We start from the raw sequence: 21,815 nt of genomic DNA, 5'->3' as shown, positions 1-21,815 counted from the left end.
ATTAACGTCTGAGCCTCAGTGATCTAGCAAACTCTCACTGCTTTTCCAGGTGAGAAGCAGGCTCCCTGTTTCTCCATGACAGGTACATGGCCAGATAGGATGCACGCCCCTGTCCCCATCCCTGCCCAATTCTGCCTGTATGGTCGGCCTGGCACCTCCAAGCTGTCACCAGTTTGTCTGGAAACAGTAACATACCATGTTGGGATGTATGGACCAGATGCTCGGAGGGTGCCTGAGTTCCAAGTTCTCTATCATATGAGCATCAGATAAGAATCTACAGAGAATCAAAAAGGACCTGGGTTCTAGAATGTGAGAAAATGGAGGATGTCTTAAAATTGGGGAGCAGGAAAGAATAACCCCCGTGGTAAGTGGAATAGGGTGTCCCTTCAATACTTTTACCTGTGGCTCAAAACAAAATGGGGGACTTTTTTTCTTTCACATTTTTATTTATATCACATATTCCAATTTTATTTGTGTGTTACTGATTTGTCTTTTGTGAACCATATATTTCTTTAATTTAATTTTAATTTTAATTTATTCATCTTACATCCTGATTGTTATCCCCTCACTTGTACTTTCCCATTCTCACCCTCCCTCCCTCTTTCACCCTATTCCCCTCCCCTAGACCTCTGACAGGAGAGGACATCTTCCCCCCCACCATATGATGACAGCCTATCAGACCTCATCTGTATAACCTGCTTCCCCTTCCTCTGAGTGCCTCCAGGCCTCCCCACCAAGGGCAAGTGATCAAATTTGGGACATCATAGTTCATGTCAGAGGCAGTCCCCACTCTCCCCACTACCATGGAGAATGAACTGTCCATTGGCTAGATCTGAACAGGGGGGCCTAGGTTTACTTCGTGCATTGACCTTGGTTGGTGCAGCAGTTTGTGCAGGGCCCCCTGGGTCCAGATCTGCCAACCTTGATGGTCTCCTTGGGGGGCTCCTGAACCATGAGGGATGTTTTTATGCACAAACTGGCGTTGACGAAGTCAAGTTCCAGCTGAGGGCAGGCACGAGGACGCAGGGTCCCTTTGCTGACCTCTCCCTGAGGAAGGCCCAGATGAAAGGCTCAGCATCAAAGCCTTGAAACCACCAAAGTTGTTCGCCAGGGAGAAGAGAAATCAAAAGGATCGAGATCTGGTTCAAATTGAGTAATTATGAAGGACTAATGAGAGACCGTTGCTGTCAAGTCAGGAGCTGCGTCTTCTCCATCAGTGGGTTTTTGCTGCTCTGGTCGTCTGCTTATTTAATAAAAGAGTCTGTGATTAAATAACAGGGCTGTTCCGATGCTAATCAATTTAATCTCAGCCATTTAAAGTGAAGGCAGACTTCACCATTTGCCCTCATCTCTGAGAAAGGAGTGGGGGAAGGACCCAGTGCCAACACAACCGGGGATCTTAAAGGGCTCTGTGGTCAACTCCATGGGGTCTGGGCAGTTAGTCAGATTTTAGCCCAGGGCTCTGCATCTGCCGCACTGCAGGCTTCCCCATCTCTCACACCTACCCCGATGGCATCTCAGAGTCAGACGGAAGAAAGCAATGATCCCAGGAGTGATAGCAATAATAGCAATCACAAAATGACCACGTGACCATTTTTTTCCAGTTCTTTTACCATATACCTGGCCCTGTTCTTAATTAATTAATTAATTAGTTTTTTTTTTTTGAGATAGGGTTTTTCTGTGTAGCCCTGACTATCCTGGAGCTTGCTCTGTAGACCAGGCTAGCCTAAGACTCAGAGATCCACCTGCTTCTGCTTCCCAAGTGCTGGGACTAAAGGCGTGCACCACCACCCACTGCCCAGATTTGTTTAAATATTTTGCACTCTTTAATTCTTAAAATATCCCTATGATGGAAAAACTAAAGCTTTAAAGACACTGATGCATCCCATACACCTGGGATCTTCCTGACAAGGTAGTACGTTCTCAACTAATATTGATTTAAATGAAGGAATAAAGTAACTTGTCCAGAGTCACACTAAGTAGGAAGTGGCAGAGGTGGATTTTTATACCTAAGTTTGTTTCATTTCTGCTCTGAATTTCTTTGAGATATTCAGGTAAATTCCTATGGACATAATAATATTGCTTACTAATATTTTTAAGTTTACACTTATTTATTTCATGTGCATGCATGTGTATTTGGGTGAGTATCCATGTGCCACAGTGTGTCTATGGAGGTCAGAGGACAACTTGTGAGAGGCAAATCACTCTTTCTATCATGTAGGTTCCAGGGATTGAACTCAGTTCTTGAGGCTCGACCACAAGAACTTTTACTTACTGGGTCGCCACATGTGTGTAGTACACACACAGGCACACACACACACACACACACACAGACAGATGCACACACAGGCACACACAGACACAGGCACACACACACACCATACATAGACACAGACACAGACACACACAGACACACAGACACACACACAGATGCACACACAGGCACACACAGACAGACACAGGCACACACACACCACACACAGACACAGACAGACAGACAGACAGACAGACAGACAGACACACACACACACACACACACACACACACACACACACACACACACCTGCCTGCCCGCCCACAGACACACACATTTATTTGAAATAGAGACTTTCTATTCTTGGCTGCTATGTAGACCAGGTTAGCCTTGGACTTGTTTTTTCCTCCTGCCTTTGCCTCCTAAGTACTGAGATTACAGGCATGAATACCCATTCCTGGCTTGTTTTAAGTAAGTATGTAAATGTATTTTTAAGCCATTTTTAGATATTAACCTAAAGAAAAAAAATGTCTTGGCAGACAGGACAAAGAAAAGAAATCAGCACCGTGTGATAGAAAGACAAGTGGTTGGTCCTAAAAAAAAAAAACCAAGCCTACCCCCTGTTCTGCACGCAGTAAAGTCCTCCCGTCCTCAGAACCCTACTCTGAAATGAATTCCACTGTGTTTACTTAAAGTGTGTGTGTGTGTGTGGTGGGGTGAGCTAATGGAACAGTCATTGGCTCATAGTATGTGCCTAGTTCAGTGTGTTTCCCTTCCATGGTGTGTTGGAGGCACCTAGTGATTCTCATTGGCAGCTAGGGTACACACACCCGCGGCAGCTCAAGGTTTGGGTCAGGGGAGAAGGGGAGCCAGGATGGGTGAGGATGACATATGCAGGCTAGGAGCAGTATACATGCATGCACATGAAATAAGTAAGTGTGGACCACTGTTCTTCATACTCAGCTTTCCCAGAACAACAGAAAAGCAGTTTGTTCACAGGTCCTTTACCAAAGGAATTTAGATGTCTGCCTTGGGCTATCTGAAGGTGGCCAAGCCAAAAAGGAGATAGCCCCATAGCAGCAGCCTGAAGGACAGTAATATATAAAACAGGTCCCCGGAGATGAAGGGCAAAGGTGATGATGACGTGAGAGTCATGAGTCTCCAGCTTAGGTCTCCAGATCCAAATTGCCATGCTGCCTTACAGCCAGATATTCAAAAGGTACTGATCCATGGATGGCATGTTCACAAAGGGGGCTCGTGCTGTCTAGTTGGTTGAAGAAGAAGAGGTTTTACAGCATCCAACAACATCATCTGTATCTGTAATCCATGGACTGTGGCACTAAGAAGTCAGATACTCTCTCTGCCCAATGTCCCCTTAGTCTCCTCTGTCTCTGCTTTTACTTTCCATGCTCAGTTGGGGACATTGGTGTGCCCTTTATGGTCACACATGGTTATCGTCAGCTGCTTTCCTTCTGTTCTAAGGCTGGGGAGACAGAGATCACCTCTTCCTTTCACTCAGAGACCAGGCATGAACAATCATAATGGCTTAAACTACCCTTGAGCACATTCGAGCCTCCTCCTTGCAGAAGGCATGCAGTTCACCAATGGCCCCACGCGGACCAAGGTCTGCACTACTGTGATTTCCTTTAACACGTCTGTCTATTTGAAAGATAACCAGTGCCCCCCACTGCTAAGGAAAAATGCTCTTTTATCTGAACGGTAAGAAATTTGAAGTTGAAGAATTTCAGCCTTTGGTAACCTCGGCTTTGAGGTTTTGATTTGATTTGGGCCAGGTGGTTAGCGGGAAGGGAGGAGCGTCACCTCAAAAACACAGAGCATCCTTATTCATCTCTTTTGCTTTGCCCGTTGTGTTACCACTCAGAAATTAGCCACCAATCTGCTCAGCACAGGGTGCTGGGGAGAAGCTCATAAAAGTCATGTGCTGAAATTAGAGACAGACTACGGCAGTTACCTGGCCTACCCACAGTGGCTTTCTCATAGTTGAAAGGGCAGTGGACAATGCCTTCCCTCCAGTAAATTTGACAGAAATAACAGGGTGGCGATTTGGCTCCTCAAACTGGCTAGAAATCCATCAGAGCAAGTGTGTAAATGTGTGGTACATGCAACAACTTTCCTGCCTAGGCACTCCCCTGGCTGACTTGTGGCTTACTGGATTACAGAAAAAGGAAAGTGGCTGTGGCCCCGAAGCAACAGGGACAGTGCTTGAAAGCTGAAAGGACCACAGAAAGAGCTTAGTATGGGCAGCATCCCAGCATCTCCAAATAGTCACAAAGAAAGAAAATAGCCACCAAGGCATCTCCTCAGTGCTGGCCCACTGGACACTGTGTCTTCAGGTCACATGTGTGGTCCCAGTTTTGGGTGTAGGATGGCATGAGAGATAGAGATTGTTTAGCATGGAGCCAGGCAGGTCTGGGTCGAATCCAGGCCACGGCACTATGCTGATTATAATGTCCTAGACAAGTCTGTGGCCTCTCAGAGCTTCCATCACCATCTTGCGGAATGAAGAAGGTTCTAGTTCCCACCTGCTCTGTAGTGAGGTTGTCAGGCTCAAACGAGATCCTACAGATACGTCTGTCTGTGAAAGGCATTTGGTAAATGTTTACTAGGCTGAAATGTCACCTTCGTTAGAGGTCTGATTAGTCCGTTACAGATACTGTCTCAGTTTTATTTGTCAGTATCTCGGGCTGGGTTCTGGCTGGTGATGTCTTCCACGAATTGTTTCATCAGCACGAGCCTGGCTTCCCAGTATTGGAGAAATTCCAGCTCCTGCCTGGGTTTGCAGTGCGTTCATGTGGCTGCTCCACTGCACACCTTCCGTACTGGGGTCCACGGAGCTGGAGTAGCTGCCCATTTGGTCCTTTCACTCCTCCCACCTGGGTCCCCTCTGGAGTTAGAGGATGCAGGAGAGAGCAAGAGAGCAAGGGTGCAAGGCTACAGAAATCAGCCAGTACTATATACACCAGACTCTCTGTAAGCACTGGGACCTGCGTCCCGCCCTCAGTACTCACACAAAAAACAGGTACAGCAGCACGTGCCTGTAATCCCATTCCATGGCTTGTAGAAACAGAAGGATGTCTAGGGCTTGCTGGATTGCCTCTCTGGCCAGTCAGCAAGCCCTAGATTCATGAGCGTGTCTGTCCTAACAAACTAATAAATATGTGATAGAAGGGCTACAGAGATGTGCAGTGGTTACAATCACATACCACTCTTGCAGAGGAACCCAAGTTCAGGTCCCAGAGCCTATGGTGGGAGTCCCCCAACCTCCTGTAACTCCAGGTCACAGGAGATCCGATGTCTCTGGCCTCTGCGGCACCTGCACTCACACACACATACTCCCCCACCCCACATAATTAAAAATATTAAAATGTTAAGGCCGAGAATGGTTGAGGAAGATACTCGACATTGGCCTCTGGCTTCCACACACATGTACACACATGTGCAAGCACACAAAGGCAAGCGCTAGAGAGCAGAAAAATTACCTTGTATCTGATCTCCACCTTGCCTGACTCACTCATAGTAGAGAGCACAATGTGAAATGTTTTTATCTTCTTTTTATTCCCAATTAGTAGTCAGGAAGTGTGCCTTGCCCATGCCAGCTTCCAGGACCCAGAACAGCTGTTGGCACAGAAGCGCTCAGTGAACATAAAGTGATTGAACAATGACAACGACAATCATGCTATGTGAAGTGTTTGCTTCTGACTTAGAGTTCCGGCTTCAGACCTCTTAGCTGGGTGTGGTGGTCCTTGCTTGCAACCCCAATACTTAGGAGCCAGAGATAGCCTGGTCTATATAGAGAATTCTAGCCCACCATGGTCACATAGTGAGACCCTATCTTTAAAAATATACAAAACCATAAAGACTTTCTGGGCTTGTTTGTTGCCAGCAGTGGCCAGTATCCCCCTGTGGAAGGAGAATTAACAACAAGACCTTGTGTCATAATCCCTGCAGCTTTTACCTTGTAATAGGTGTGGGTTTCTTTTCTTTTTTTTTTTTTTAACTAAAAATTATTTTTATATGTGTGGATGTTCTGTCTGCATCTATGTCTGTACAGCACATGTGTGACTGGTGCATGCGAGTCCAGATACATCAGAATCCCTGGGCCTGAAGTTATAGACTGTTGTGAGCTGCCTTGTGGGTACTGGAAATTGAACCAGCCAGTGCCCTTGACTGCTGAGCCATCTCTCCAAGGCCTCACATGTGGTTTTCTTGCTTTCTTTTCTTTTTTGCTTGCTTGCTGCTTGTTTTGAGACAGGATCTTTCTACATGCCCCTGGCTGTCCTGGAACCCACGGTTTCAGTGGTTCTTAACCTGTGAATTGAGATCCCTTTGGGATAAAATGGCCCTTTCACAGGGGTCACCTAAGATCATTAGAAAACACAGATATTTACACTATGTAGCAAAATTACAGTTATGAGGTAGCAATGAAAATAATTTTATGGCTGGGTGTGGTGGCGCATGCCTTTAATCCCAGCACTCGGGAGGCAGAAGCAGGCAAATCTTTGTGAGTTTGAGGCCAGCCTGGTCTACAAAGTGAGTCCAGGACAGCCAAGGCTACACAGAGAAACCCTGTCTCAAAAAGACCAAACCAAAAAGAAAGAAAAGAATTTTATGGTTGGGATCACCACAGCATGAGGAACTGTATCAAAGAGCTGCAGCATTGTCTCTCATGTGTTGGGATTAAAGACATGAGCCACCACGCCCTGCCATGTGGGATTTTTTATTTTTTGTTTTTTGTTTTGTTTTTTCAAGACAGGGTTTTTCTGTGTAGCCTTGGCTGTCCTGGACTCACTTTGTAGACCAGGCTGGCCTCGAACTCACAGAGATCCACCTACCTCTGTCTCCCGAGTGCTAGGATTAAAGGCGTGCGCCACCACTGCCTGGCGCCACATGGGTGTTTAGCGATCATTCTTACTTGGAGTAAGTGGCTTCGGCATCACTGAAAAGGCCACTGAAAGGCCATCTGATCACCATGCTTGACTCTTGAAGCCTATGGCAATGCCTGTCGGAGTGGGGCTGGTGGCTGCGGGTTGGAGTCTGGGTTCCGGCTTCCACTGGGTAGCCTCTGGGGTTGTTCTAGAGGAGACTTGTGCTGCGAAGGAGAGGGGCTCTTGTCTGCCCTCTCTCTCAACCTATAGCGAAAACTGCCTATTCTGTCTGCTTGACAAAGTACTTGAGCCCCAGGAATTCAATTTGTAACATCACAGACTTTGTAACCTGACAGTGCCAGGTAACATCAGACAGCGGTGTAGCTTAGACTGTGCATACACACAGGGCCTTCCTTTTATTCTAGGTACCACAGCCTCATCTGTGGTGCCCATGGTGGTTGGGCCTGGTGAGTGGTGTTTTGGCTTTATAGATAATCTCTATAGGGACTTGAGCTTCCTCCTGCCCCACCCCCACCCTATTAAGATCCAGGATGTGATACTATAGCACCTCGAGGCAGGAAAAGCTAAACTCAGGGAGGGCCTGGGTTCCTCTGAGCACCAGGGCCTCCCTGCAGCTGTTGCTCGTATCCTCACTTAGCACATGTTGTTGGTTGACACACATCTGCTTGCTTTCTCTGCTGTGCAGTCTTTAAGCCAGTATCCCAGGATGAAGACTCCATCAAACATCCCCAGGGAAGATGTGAACTCCTGCCACACATGCTGGAAGGGTGTAAAGGTTTTTGCCTTTGCAAGTAGAATCCTGAACTTCGAGTATCATACCATTGCATGGAACTTCCAGCAAATTAATAATCTCTGCCAGCTCCAGCTTACTTACCTGTAAATTGGGAACTATTTCTTGCTATACCTGTCTCAAAAAGCTACATATTGGTTGGGTGCAGTGGCACACGCCTGTAGCCCTAGCTGTTTGGGAGGGCTGAAGTGGTAGGGCTGTTTGAGGCCAGGAATTCTAGGCCAGTCTAAGCAACATAGATGTGTCAGATCTGTGAGCACCAGTATGTGGAATTCCCTCCCCCGCTACAACACATATACAATCACCATACAAACCAATGAACTAGTTTCTCTGACATCCTGCTGCTTTTTCTAAAATTGCAAGTGAATGATGAATTGATGAGGATCAGTCCCTGTATAAGCACAAAGCATCCTCAGAACACACATGTTCATGAAGTGTCTGCCAGTATCCTCTTGAAGGTCCCCACCAGGCACAGTGAGTGGAGTATTTGCCTTTTGAACATGAGCATCATCCCAGAATATCTGAGTTTGCATCCCAAGTATGCCACTCTCTCTCCTTCCCCGCCCCACTTTCTTGTTTCCTTCCTTCCTTGTTTCTACTTTTGTTTTTTGTTTTGTTTTGTTTTGTTTGAGATAGAATTTCTCTGTGTAACCTTGGCTGTCCAAAAGGGAAGGCACTTGGAGGCAGGGGCTGATGCAGAGGCCATGGAGGAGTGCTGCTTACTGGCTTGCTTCCAGTGGCTTGCTCAGCCTGCTTTCTTACAGAATTCAGGACATGCTCAGGCATGACACTACCCACCATGGCCTGAGCCCACCCCATTGATCATTAACTGAGAAAAATTCCTTACAGCTGGTTCTCCTGGAGGCACGTCCTTGACTGAGGCGCCTTCCCTGCTGATGCCTCTAGCTTGTGTCAAGTTGACACAAAACCAGCCAGTACACTGACCTTGTACAAGGATTAGAACAGATATTTTCAAGGGCTAGAGTCTTTCCATTCAGATCTGCTCTTCCAACTCAGTCAGAATTAGATCCTAGTATCTAAATTTCTAACTTATATGGAAACATTTAGAGAAAAAAATAGAGGTTTATTGACTGACTGATAGATTGATGATTGATGATTGATTGATTGATGATTGATTGCTTGTTGTAGCATGAATAAGCATAGGCAATGCTAGCCAATTACCTCACCACAGAGTTTAGTAACCGCTCCTGGTTCTTGGGCCTTACTACCTTGCATCCTTGCCTGAAGCTTTTGGGTCACATAGTAGTTATTTGGTTGGTTGTTTCCTTCCCTAACCAAAGCCACAATCCTGTTTACATTTCAATTTTGTTTTCTCATCTGTCTTGCAGCGGAAACGGAAGCAGAGTGCCCAGGATGAAGATGCCGTCAGCCTGTGCAGTCTTGACATAAGTGTAAGTTCAGTTCTTTCTACTCCCCCTCCACCCCCTGCACACCATGACAGCATCACTCTTAGTATGGATGTTATTTGTCACCATGCTGTGTACTTAAAGTGGGCTTCCATCATCCGACTGTGGAGCTGTAACCTACTGGACTTAAATATATATATATATATATATTTTTTTTCATTTTACTAGAAAAAGTTATATAGCTAACTGGAACTCCAAACCAATTTATTTATTGCCTATGCATTTTCCCTCATAAAATGAATTATAAACTTAGGCATCTGAATAGAATCTAGATTAATCCCACTGTGCATTTTGAGATGCTGGTGATTCCTCACCTGGAAAATAAGGCAGAGAAGACTCCACTTGACTTTGTGAGTCAAATATAATCGTGAAAATGAGAATACCAAGCATAACACCTAAGATCTGTTAAGCAGAAGCGCAAGTTTGTGAAAGAGCTCGATGATTTGGTAGCTGAATGCTTAGGTTGGCAGCGGTCGGAAGTCCCACCCTAGAAGTTTCATTTTGGTGACTCTGCGTGGACTCTGGTCCTATGACTGACACAACTGAGAAGCCTCCCTCTCTGGGGCTAGAGTGACATCTGAATCCTTCCAGGCTCCTCCTGTCCTCCTCTCCCTTCGTCTCAGATGTTCTTAGCTATCCATGTAACACTGGGGTGTTTCCTACAGAGACTGTGAAGTGTTCCATGGCGTGTGAAGGCTCCAATATTTAACAAGCCACTGTCTGTGCCTCAGCTTCTTCACTTGGTTGGACAATGGGTCTTCTAAAACCCTTGTGAAAACAGGAAACTCCTTGAATGTAAATTATTAGGTTCTCAGTTAACGCCACTGATTTGCCAAAATGAGCAATGCTCTTTTAGCTATTTTTAATTATTGCCAAATTTCCTGATGTAACAGCCTTGGTGGAGTGATCCTGAGCTGGCTGCTAATCGTGTACTTAAGTGTCTTTATTTCACCATATGGTGTTTATCTATCCTAGTCTTTTAGACCATCAGCTTGATGGAGTCAGGCCCGGTTACCAGGTTGCTATGGTAACAAGACAAAAAAAGATGTTCCTCTGGAGTTTTCTCTATTCATTAGATATTGTCTTACTGACAGGGGAAGCTATGGAACTTCTCTCGTCAGCAGTAAGGTTTAGTGTGTGTTTGGGTATTTTTAATTTTGTGGAACTTTATTTTTAAGACGTTTAGGATCTGTGGTCCTTAGCCATCACGCATTTCAGTGTCCTCGGTTTGCAGATGAGGTGCTACCCACCTGGGGGCAGCGGGCAAGCCTTTTGTCCAGGCATTTCTCAGAGCCTGCATCAGAGCACAGTCATCTCCGCTGAAAGCTGGTATTTGTTTTTCAGGAACATGTGTCTCTAAAAGCTTTTTACCCAACAACTGCTGACCTCCGATCAGAGGGGATTACTGGCAGTTTTAAGTCTGACTTGGTTTTTGTCTTGATGGACATCAATGGCCTTGCCTCCTCCTTCAGGTCACCCAGGTCTCAGATAATGAATAATTCCTAGGTAATGATTTTCTTCCCCTGTGCAATTGCAGATGTTTCCTCTTATCTTGACCGACTCATGCATCATGCTTTGTCACGGTAATGAGATTTTATAGAAGAAAAATCTACCCCATTTCACTAATAGGGCTATCTTAGGGGTCCAGCTATGGCCAGGCTGGGTTTCCTCCAGTCATTGCCACATAGTATTTATAACAACTGTACACTTGAGAGACCTGGAAGCTGTTGTAGGGCCATGAAGTTGCCGTGTTGCAGGTTCCACTGACCCTATCATCATACAGAGGTGACAGGAAGTATGGCAGGACCAAGCATGGCCAAGAAGAAGCTTCTCACTTCAGACCTGGCACTCTGTGTGCCCTCAGAGGAGATGAGCTAAACCAAGCCACCCATGAGACTATAAAGGCAAGGACATCTGAAGATTGGAGCCCATTGAACTTAGTTATTCTGCTAAGGAAGCGCTCTTTATAAGTTGGTTGCTATGGGGACTGTGTCTGTGCTTGTGAGTGGCGGTGTCTGGGAGAGTCTTTACAGCAACAGTCCTGAAGGGGTGTCTTTTCTGTTGTTGCTTTTTCATAATTTTGCCCAAACTGGCTATTAACCCAAAGACTCAGCAACACCCCTTGCTTTTGTAACGGGGACTGTGGTGCGTGGCACAACCAGCTGTTGTTTTGACCCTATTGCTGTGCATCAGTGGAAAGTATTTTGGGGCGGGGGAGGGGGGAGTTGGTTTCCTTAGTGGCTCGTGGTGGAAGGTGTGAGGGTTTAGTAAGACAGGCACTTCTCAGTTTTGCCTCCACTTCCTACGTGATAAGACAGCCATGGGATGTGTGCTTTGGACAAGAAGCTGCCAGGGTCAGCAATGAGGTTCCTATTCAGTCTTATCCTAATGCTGAGAACACAGTAGGCTTTCGGTAAATACTTACTCTATAATGAGAGGGGGTGAAGAGGGGAGGGTGGAAAAAAGGGGGGAGGGAGAGAGGAAGGGAGAGAGGAAAGGAGGCAGAGGGAGAGAGAGGAGAGCTCTAAGGAGTACTTTTAAAGAAACATGGCATTAAGAAGCTAGGGATTGCTTGCAGAGGTGAATTCCCCCATTGATTATAAAGTCAAGCTGAATTTGGTGACACACCTAAGCAGTCAATCCCAGCATTTAGGAGACAGAGGCAGGAGAATTGTGAGTTTGAAGCTTGGCTGAGCTATTGATTGATTCTGGGACATCTGTGGACCCGGAAGCCCCTTCATTGAGAACTCCTTTTACAGGGGACTCTATAAGGTCTTGAAGCCCAGGGGAGGATGACCTGCCTCCGGAGAATTGTTCTCCAGTTGGGACTGGAACGTGTTCATAGTTGACAAAATAATTGGTGTCTATTTTCTCCCTGCCAGTTGAACTGATTGATCCATTGCCTGAGCCCCCAGCTTCCGGAGAGGACAGAACACAAACTATTTTAGAAACGAAAAATAAGGAGGCATATATTTTTTTTGAGAACAATTTGCAGAGTGGAAAAGGCTCCCGGCAGCCGCCCCCAAATCTCTTCTCACGTCAGAGGATACGAGTGGGCTGCTTGTGAGGAGATCGTTTCTCCCACTGCAGTTTGCTGGTTTAAATCCTGACGATTGAGAGACGCCTGAGTGGGACTCTGACTGAGTCCTTGATGTCGTGTGAAGGCTTTGGCAAGGAAGCCAGCTGTGTTCCCAAACAAGAACTTAGCTTAGCCTGAAACGAATGAGCCACGGGCTGGACATAAAAAGCAGCCCCTGGGGATAACGTGCTAGGAAAGGTGTTCACTGTAGAAATGCAGGGAGATGGGAAGAGGACCACACGTGACGGGCCCACTTCAGGGCAGCAGCTGTGTCTCCACATGCTGCCCTCCTGTCATCATATATGTCCCTTTATGACGTTTGCACTGCAAGATATTTCAGACATACAGAATAAAGAGAGTGTGAAGCCCTGAATGGCAATAGTACAATTGAAGAAGTATTTCCTTAGCAGTGGAGCATTTGCAAGCCCAGAGCACCATCAGCTTTGATGTCTTTATTACTGTCTTCTGTGTCCACAAACTGATGACATCCTGCGTTCCTGAATGCCGTGTATAGTTTAAGCCAGCCCCTTAAGTTTCTGTAAGCATATATGATTTTTCTTTTAGAAAATTCTGTTTACTTATTTATTTGTATTGTGTGTGTGCATGCATGCAAAGGTCAGAGGACAACTTATCGGAGTCAGTTTTCTCCTTCCACCCCGTGAGTCCTGGGGATTGAACCCAGGTCATCGGGCTTGACGGCAAACGCCTTTACCTGCTCAGGCAACTTGCTGGCCTCTAAGCACTTACAGTTTAAAAATTGGGATCACAGCACACGTTAAATTATTTTGGGATTTTTCACTTACTATTTGAGAGTACTATTTGTATCCCACACTATTCTTGAAAGACATTATTTTAAATAACTACATTGTCAAAGGAAGGCACCGAATTCATTCAAGCTGTCCTTTCTTAGGAATTTATGTAAGCATCTACTTTTCTCTGTTATAAATAACACTGGTGGGCATCCAAGAATATGCTTGTGTAATCCTTTTACTCAGCAGGGATACAGAATTCCTGGCTCACTGGTTGTAGCCCCAAAGGAGCCATATGTCCCTCTTGTCAGTTGGAGGTGGAAGCCAAGCTTGGAGATGCCAAGTATCTTCTATAGAACCTGGCGGGAGATGCTCGTCTCAGCCGCCTGGCCCGTCCCTCTTCCCTTGCTAAGTCTGTGATGTGCTTGTGGACACTTGTCCCTCCCCTTCGCATGGCCCTCTTGGCTGGTGACGTTGGGGCTAACCCCGCTACTTCCTTTCTATACGAATGGGGCTTTTCTGTGGAAGGTAATGTCTAGACCTGATTGGGAGGGGACAGGTTGGAGGTGACATCCTTCCTCTATTTTCTTCGCCAGCTTGCAAGGACCAAGATAAACTGTGCCGAAGCTCCTGCAAGTTATACCTGGGGGGTGCGTAGCATGCTTCATGCTTTTGAGTTTGTTCAGTTGTGACAATACCTCTTCTGTCCCCCCGGGAGGGAGGCATCTAGACATAGGCAGACCTTGCACTTTCCCTCTCTGGAGAGATGAGAAACAGGCCAGCTGCAGCCTTTGTGCAAGAGGGTGACCTCAGGGCTTCCTCTAGAGGGGAGACCCTCTCTGTGTATGCCTGGGGCCTCATCCCTGGCCTCCCTGCCTCCGTATACCGCTAGGTTGTCCTGTTTTTATAATCCCTACCTCCAGGGCACAGGCTCTGTAAGTACTCCAAAGCAGGAGTCGCCTGAGCCCTGCCCACCTGCCTTGCTTTAACCAGAACCACAGCCTTTCTCCTGTTTTATATATGGGCTGGTTTCCTCTCGGTTTCGCAAAACTGTCTGGCTCCATCTTGCCACTGAGCCTGTGCACATACTATCCCCTATGTCTGGGATACACATTAGCCTCTTAGTGCTTCTCCTGACTCGCCCTCTTGTCCTTTATCTCCAACTGCCGACCAAGAGTTCCCAGGATTCCTTGCATCCCTCCCTCTAGCCATTCTCAATTTCGTTTCCCCATCCTCCTCCCAACATCACAGACATGTGTTCCTGTCATCGCTGTTACCACCCAGTTTTGTGATACCCGCTTCCCAGAGAGCCTCGGAGCTCTTTGTCTTCTCCCTTTGTCAGGTAGGTGCTCAGCACCCCGCACGGGCCTCAACCCATAGTAGGTGCTCAATAAACATTGGATGAAGATAGACGTGGCATCTCTTTCATAGTATGGACGACTCGAAGGAAGGAGGTGAAACCTTGGAAAGTCAGTGCAGTATGAAAGGAAAAGTAGGTGGAGTCTGAAGAGTCTAAGACAGGAGCTGAGATGAATGTATTTATCCAGATGTTTAATGCTAGGAGATCTTTCAGACTCTGATCATTCAGCAGGCTGCCCCGAATTCATTACGGCATGTGGTACAGTCATGCGCTGTTTACAAGTTTTACTGGATAACCTAGGAACTCTGTCAAGGCAAATAGTATTTGTTATAGGTGCCCCATAAACATGTCTGGGATGAGTGAGTGAGTGAGTGAGTGAGTGAGTGAGTGAGTGAGAGAGTGAGCGAGTGAGTGAGTGAGTGAGTGAGAGAGTGAGCGAGTGAGTAAGTGTGTGAATGAGCCTCGGGCTGGGTTCCTCAAAAGGGTGTGTCAGAGCAGCTTTATTTTATTTTACAGTTATGCATTTTCTAGTGTAAAGAAGAATCCAAATGTCAGGGATGTGAGGACTGAATTGCTGGAGACTTCCACAGTAGACTGTGGCAATCCGAGACGCGTTAGACACACGTGTCAGAAGTCGCCAGTGCTAAGTGAGTGCTTGCTGCACGGTCAGCCCACATCTCATCACTTCATCCAGATGTCACCCCTTTAGGATGAGGCAAATGGGAGTGCGGAAGCCGCAGCTTGCCTGAGTCTTAAAGATGGCACGCAGCACGGCAGCCATGTCTGCGCTCCATACACCCTAGTGCTAGTGTACTTACTGTGTTAGCAGACAGCATGGCCTGGAGAGGGGTTTTAAGTATTCATATGTTTTGTACTTCCTAAATCCCTCACTAATTCTCCCCGCAGACCTTTGACCCTTTTGTAAAATGAGGATATTGAGGGTGCATGAGCCATGGCCTCAAAGTCAAGGCCTGTAGATTCAAACCCAGGAGTCTGCTTGGCACAGCTTCCCCACACTGCCTCAGGATAAGGAAGAGAGGGGAGAAAAAGCCCTTGGCTCTGCAGCTTGAGTACTGGATGATTGACGGGCCATTCAGTTGGTCACTTTTGCACCCGGTGAAGTATGTAGCGGACGCACCCTTGTTTTCATTACCTATGCATTCCAGTTACTTGTGGTGCTGCCTGGACACTTCGGCATCTATGCTGGTATAAACAGGGGTGAAAGCTTTTCTGTCTTCAGGAAGCAAAGCCGTGTTACAGAGTAACAGAAAGATTATTTTATCTCTTCCCACAGAGTCCAGATAATTAAAAAAGATAACCATTTCTGCAGGTTTGGTTTTTGTTGACCATTCTGGAACTTGCTACCTAGGGAGATTAGCCTTTTCTTAGCCTGCAGGAGGCCTTGATGAATTACACAGCAGGTTTTAATAATGCTCTTATCGCCCAAGAGACCAGGAGGGCTGTAGAGATCAGCTTTCATTAGCACACCCTCATCTGTAATCTGTGGACATTCTGCATTTGGGATGCACTATTGTTCGTGCTGCCTGTAGACTCCTTTGGGCATAAGGTAGCAGGGACCCCCACTTTCAGGAGGTTGCCCTGAGTCTGCCATCTGATATAGCTTGACCAGTGTTAATGTAAGCACATTGCATCTTACTTTTGTCCTACTCAATTATTATGATTATTAAGTGTAGGGCCAAAGAACTATGCAAGCTTTTCAATGACAAACCCCACGACCTTCAAGACCCTCTCAGATGCTAATGGCTTTAGTAAGTGCAGATCAGCATAGAAGTCTTTTTGGGCTCTCTGTGGGTGACGTCAGTGGGGCTCAGATTAAAAGAGAGTTCCTGCACTTCGTAATGTCTGTTTAGTTTTGTGATCAGAATGACAAAGTTGAGAGGCTTGGGCACAGAACTTGACTCTGTGCCTCAGCTTTTGTGGGATCTTTTATTTTTACTTTTATTTACTTATTTATTTATTATGTATACAGTATTCTGCCTGCATGTATGCCTGCATGCCAGAAGATGGCACCAGATCTTGTTATAGATGGTTGTGAGCCACCGTGTGGTTGCTTGGAATTGAACTCAGGACCTCTGGAAGAGCAGCCAGTGCTCTTAGCCTCTGAGTGGGATCTTTCTATTAAGGTTGAAGTCTGGCATTTCCAGATAGCCTCCGAGCTTGGTACAAGATGATGGACTCCCTTTCTCAGCTGAGTTCCCTCTCCACCCGATCTGGAAAACCCCAGAACCTCTATGGAGCTTCACATAGCTCTCAGGGAGATTACAAACCCAACCCTTTCCTGATAAGAAACCCATTCAGCAAGCACCAGGGAATTCCTGGAGATATCCACTGTATGGTAATAAGATATCTTGGTGTCTTGGCTTTCAACCAATGACCTTTGACTGTATCTGGAGTTCTCCCTCCCCCTCCCCTCCATAGGATAATTAAGTCCCCCCTCCCCCTCCCTTTTTTCTTTTTCTTTCTTTCTTTCTTTTTTGTTTTGTTTTGGTTTTGGTTTTGGTTTTGGTTTTCCAAGACAGGGTCTCTCTGTGTAGCCTTGTCTGTCCTGGACTCTCTCTGTACACCAGGCTGACCTCGAACTCACAGCAACCGGCCTGCCTCTGCCTCCTGAGTGCTGGGATAGAACTGTTTTGTTACATGTAAACCAAGTATCCCTGGCATCCCTAGCCCCCAGCGAATCAAACGCATTCACCCTCAAAACCTCTCCCACTGCCCAAGGTTTATAATGTCCCTGATTCTACTCCACCACCATGGTGTCTGAGACTCATCATTTATTCTGTGGAAGGAAGGACTCCTCGAAGAATTGCCGAATGCCCTGAGCTTGGCTGCCAATTAGACAGCCACCTTGCCCAGCTGCCATGAGTTTCTGGACTGAGCCACGTGCTGCTGGCCTTGGCAGATGTTGACCTGCATCCTGTGTCTCACCCATGCAAGCTTTGAAATATCTTATACTTTACCCATGGACTTCTTGGTAGAGAGGTCTGAGTGTTTTAGAGTAATAATCTGGAGCTGAATGTGGTGGTTTGAAGACGATAACCCACATAGACTCATATGTTTGAATGCTCGTTCCCCCAGTTGGTGGAACTGTTTGGAAAGGATTAAGAGGGGGCGTGCCATTGGGGATGGGCTTCGAGGTTTAAAAACTCCCCACCTTTATGAGTTATCTCTCTTTCTTTCTTCCTCCCTTTTTTTTTTTTTTTTTTTTTTTTTGGTTTTTCGAGACAGGGTTTCTCTGTGTAGCCTTGGCTGTCCTGAACTCACTTTGTAGATCAGGCTGGCCTCGAACTCACAGCGATCCACCTGCCTCTGCCTCCCGAGTGCTGGGATTAAAGGCGTGCGCCACCACGCCCGGCTCTCTCTTCTTCCTTTTTGTTGTCCCTATAAGCTCCCAGCTACTTTTCCAGTGCCATGCCTGCTTGCTATGGCAGCCATGGACTCACCCTCTGGAAACCGTAAGCTCAATAAACTCTTTTGTAGATTGCTTTGCTCATGTTGTCTTAGCGCAGGGCCTAGCCAGGTTGGGTTTTGTTGTTGTTCGTTTTGTTTTGTTTTTGATTAGGAATCTGGAAGGCTTTAGGACTAGAAGAGTGGTTGACTGCTGTACATGGGGCTTAAAGGACCATCCCAGTAGGAGCTTAGAAGACAATGATGCTGACAGTAATGTTGACCATGGAGGCCCAGCTCCAGAGGTTTCAGAGGGGACAATAGTAACGACTGGGACACAGACCATTCTTGTGGTGTTTTGACAAAGAATATGGCTGCTTTTTGCCTTTGTCCTAAGACTCTGCCTGAAGCTGTTTGAAAAGTTTCATTGGTGGAGGAGAGTTCAAGACGGCCTAACACTGATAGACTCTGCTGTGCAGTATGTAGTTCTTAGTGGACATTCTTGTGCAGAGCCACAGAGAAAAGGAGCAAATGGGGCAAAAAGAAATATAAAAGGTACAGTTTGAGGGGAAAAAAAGAAGACCAGTAAATTAAGTGCTGAGCCTTTGTTTGTGTTGAAAGAGATAAGGAGAAATGGAAGAGGAGTGGTACTGGAATGCAATGTTAAGCCCGGTACCGGGGAGGCCAAGGCAGGAGGATTACTTTGAGTTCAAATCACCCTGTGCTACATAGGGAGTCCTTATCTCAAGCAAACAAACAAATAAACAAGATGCATTAATACAAATGACTAAAAGAAAAAACAGCTATGCTAGAGTTGGAACTGTTGATATATGACATTGTTAGTAAAAGATGGAGTTAGGGATGAATACTAGCCTTTCCCTTTTCTTGCAGTCTGAGACTCCAGCCCATGGAGTGTATTGCTGCCTCTATCAGTCGAACCCATCTCTCTCCCATACATGCCCAGAGACTCATCTCCGGGGCATCCTATATCCTGCCAAGTTGATAATCAGTATTAATAATCAAACCAGCTGAAAGCTTGTTTTAAATAAGCCACTTTTCTAAATAATATTCAGTAGGACTCCATGCCATTGGTTTCATTCTATAAAGCTTCTCTCAAATCCAAGCCTTCATAATCAACGGACGAGGGTTGATAACTCTCTGGCAGTTTGCCTTTCACACAGAGCCAGACTCCAGCTGAGCAGCTGCAAGGGTTGCATTATCTCTAGAGTAGATGGTCAGGTCTAGGCCCTCCTACCTAGCTTCCCGGCCTCTGCCCTTGCCTCTCTGTTAGACGCTTTCATCCCAGCTGATCAAGGCTCTCCTTAAGTCTAAATCCTATCCTGTGTTCCCCATCCGTCCATCTTCCTTAGTGGCTTTTACACATTCTCCTAGCGTCGAGGCCCAGCATGATACTGTTTTTCTAGCTGCTCACTACACTGTCCCTTCTTCCTTGTATCCTGATTATCCTGACCTCCGCCCATGCTTGCGCCTCAGCATCTTTGCACCTGCCTTTTCTCTAGAGAAATCCAGTTAATTACTCAAGCAACTCCTGCCTCCGTTTCCTTCAGATGTCCATAAAAAGACATGTTCTGTCCATTTGTTGGAAATAGCAAGTCTATCTCACCCTCCATATTACCTTCCCTTTCTCTTATTTCTCTTTTCTCCCCCCTAATCCTTACCTTCAACTGCCACGTCATATATATCTTATTACCTGTCTCTCTACACTAGACTATGCCTTATTTTATTTTATTTTCTACATTCTGAACACCTAGGGCAATAGCTGGCGCAAGCCAAGTCTGAGGAACACTGGTTACATAAAGAAATGGCCCCATCATCACCTCATGTTGTCTTTGAAAGTTATTGAAAACAAGAGCTCGATTTATCTTGGCAGCATTTTAAGAATGTCTTTCTTCCTCTACACACATACTTACATTCCTTCATTTTTTTTTTTTAAATAAAAACCAACAAAACAAGAGGAAAGCTAAGATGTACCTGAACAGACTTAGTGACAGACAAAGCAAGATTAGTGAAAACAATGCAGGGATTCACTGAGCTAGTAAAAAGATCAGCCTAAAGGTGGAGTGTGACCATGTGGCGTGATGCAGTGTGCAGGCCATCTACACCGTCACACAGAGGGCTGACTCCATCCACTTCTGCCTCAGCCACTCTTGCAGGTGTCTCTCAGGATAATGGTAGGCCTGGAGATTTTCTGTTAATATAAACAGCACTCTGCTCCTGGGTATCTTTTTCTTTCCATTTAATGACATTGCCACCACTTACTGTGTCCAACACATGCTTACCAGGTGGGAGAATTGCAAAGAGCTGTCAGTCAACACTCAGTGCTTTGTTTACCCACAATCGAGGGAAGAACAGATTCTGGGTTCTCAGCCAATGGTGGGATGCCAGCATGTGCTTTGTATCTTGCCCTGGAGAGTATGTTCTGGCCAGTCCCATGCAAATGAGATGGGGCCCTATGTCTTGAACATTTTCCATACAAGAACATTAGGGACCTGCTTTGGGGAAGCCACAGTATTTTATCAGATGAAGGTGTACCTGCTTCTCTCAGCTGGATGAAGAGTGCTTTCCCAGTGTCCTTCCAGGACTCCCGGGGGAACTGCCCCTGGGAGAGTAATGCTGAGACCCTGACAGGTCAACCCCTACCTGCCTTATGAGTAGAGTTTGTTTGCCAAGGTGTAGACTTAGAATCCCTCTCCTGACCCCTTTCAGAGGTGGCAGGAAACTATAAGTGAACCTCAAAAGGGACCCTAAGATCCAGTCAGCTTTGTCATACCAAACTCAAGAGAAAGGTAAGTCTGTCTGTCTGCCTGCCTGCCTCCTGTGCACCTGTGTTTCATTTTGTTAAAGCACAGGTAACTTGCTTATACCTAACAGAGACAAGTGCACTTGGAATGAGAGTCCATCCAGGCTTCTTTAAAAAAATTATCAGAGAGTGGCTGCCTTATCAAGAACTGATCAGAGAACAGGATGGAAGCACAGCTGGGTTCTGGCCAGGGCCTCTTTCAGAGTTGTGGGCTGTAGGTTTCTTGTACCATCAGATGGAAAAGAAAGAATAAGAGTGCACCAGGATCTCTCTTGGGTCACTAACCCCATGCATGAGGGCCCCACCCCTATGACCAAATTAACTCCTAGAGGTCTCACCCACCACCTTCACACTAAGCTTGAATTTCAATTCATTAATTTTAAGGCATACAAACATTCATTCCTCAGTGCCCGTTTTAGTTTAAAGCTGAAATGTCACCCACAGCCTTATGTTTTGGACAGTTATTCCCCAGCTAACACACTATTTTGAAAGATGCTGGACACTTTGGGGCATAGTATACATATCTTTGTGCATTCTCTACCATGGTCAGCAGCTCCGTTTCACTCACTCGGTCTTGCAGCATAAGGAATCACTTTCCTTTCTAGCAATTGTGTCCCCACAACATTGCGTCTTCTGCCACCTGCAATTTTACATGTCCCTGTGTTCCTTAGTAATGATCTTGAGACAGTTGAACTTGAAATGACTGCCAGACTGCAGTACTGAGACTGCCTTGTGCTGGTCATCCCTGTGGGGAGGTAGAGTTCCTGAGATGAGAAATGAGCTTTTTCTTGGGCCTTGGGGGTGGGGATGTTTTGTGGGAGGTGTTGCTGTGTGTTACACTTGATGCACGGACTCCTGGGAAACCAGAGTCAGGAACAAAATTGCCTCAGGGACCTGGGATGTTTATTTGTTTTGGGGGTTTGTGTTTGAATGAAGAGTGCTGTTTAACTGCCTAGACGCTGAGATGATAGATGTTACAGTCCGTGTGTTGTGGTCTCAAAGAGGGAGTGCTTCTCTGAGAAG

General features: G+C 46.2%; 1 protein-coding gene across 2 annotated transcripts in view; it reads left to right on the top strand.

Moving 5' to 3' along the window:
• The window catches only part of ARHGEF3 (Rho guanine nucleotide exchange factor 3), a 274,736-nt gene that overhangs the window by 130,668 nt on the left and 122,253 nt on the right, over nucleotides 1–21,815 (top strand). For both annotated transcript variants that reach the window (XM_084794850.1, XM_084794851.1), the window contains one exon: nucleotides 9,301–9,363. In XM_084794850.1, coding sequence (XP_084650976.1) covers nucleotides 9,301–9,363 — 63 coding nt within the window. The remainder of the gene's footprint in view (nucleotides 1–9,300; nucleotides 9,364–21,815) is intronic.

This window comes from Acomys minous (genome assembly GCF_964271855.1).
Source record: "Acomys minous genome assembly, chromosome: 9".
Lineage (NCBI taxonomy): Eukaryota > Metazoa > Chordata > Mammalia > Rodentia > Muridae > Acomys > Acomys minous.
Note: the sequence above shows the minus strand (reverse complement) of the source record. Positions and strands in the feature narration are given on the sequence as shown.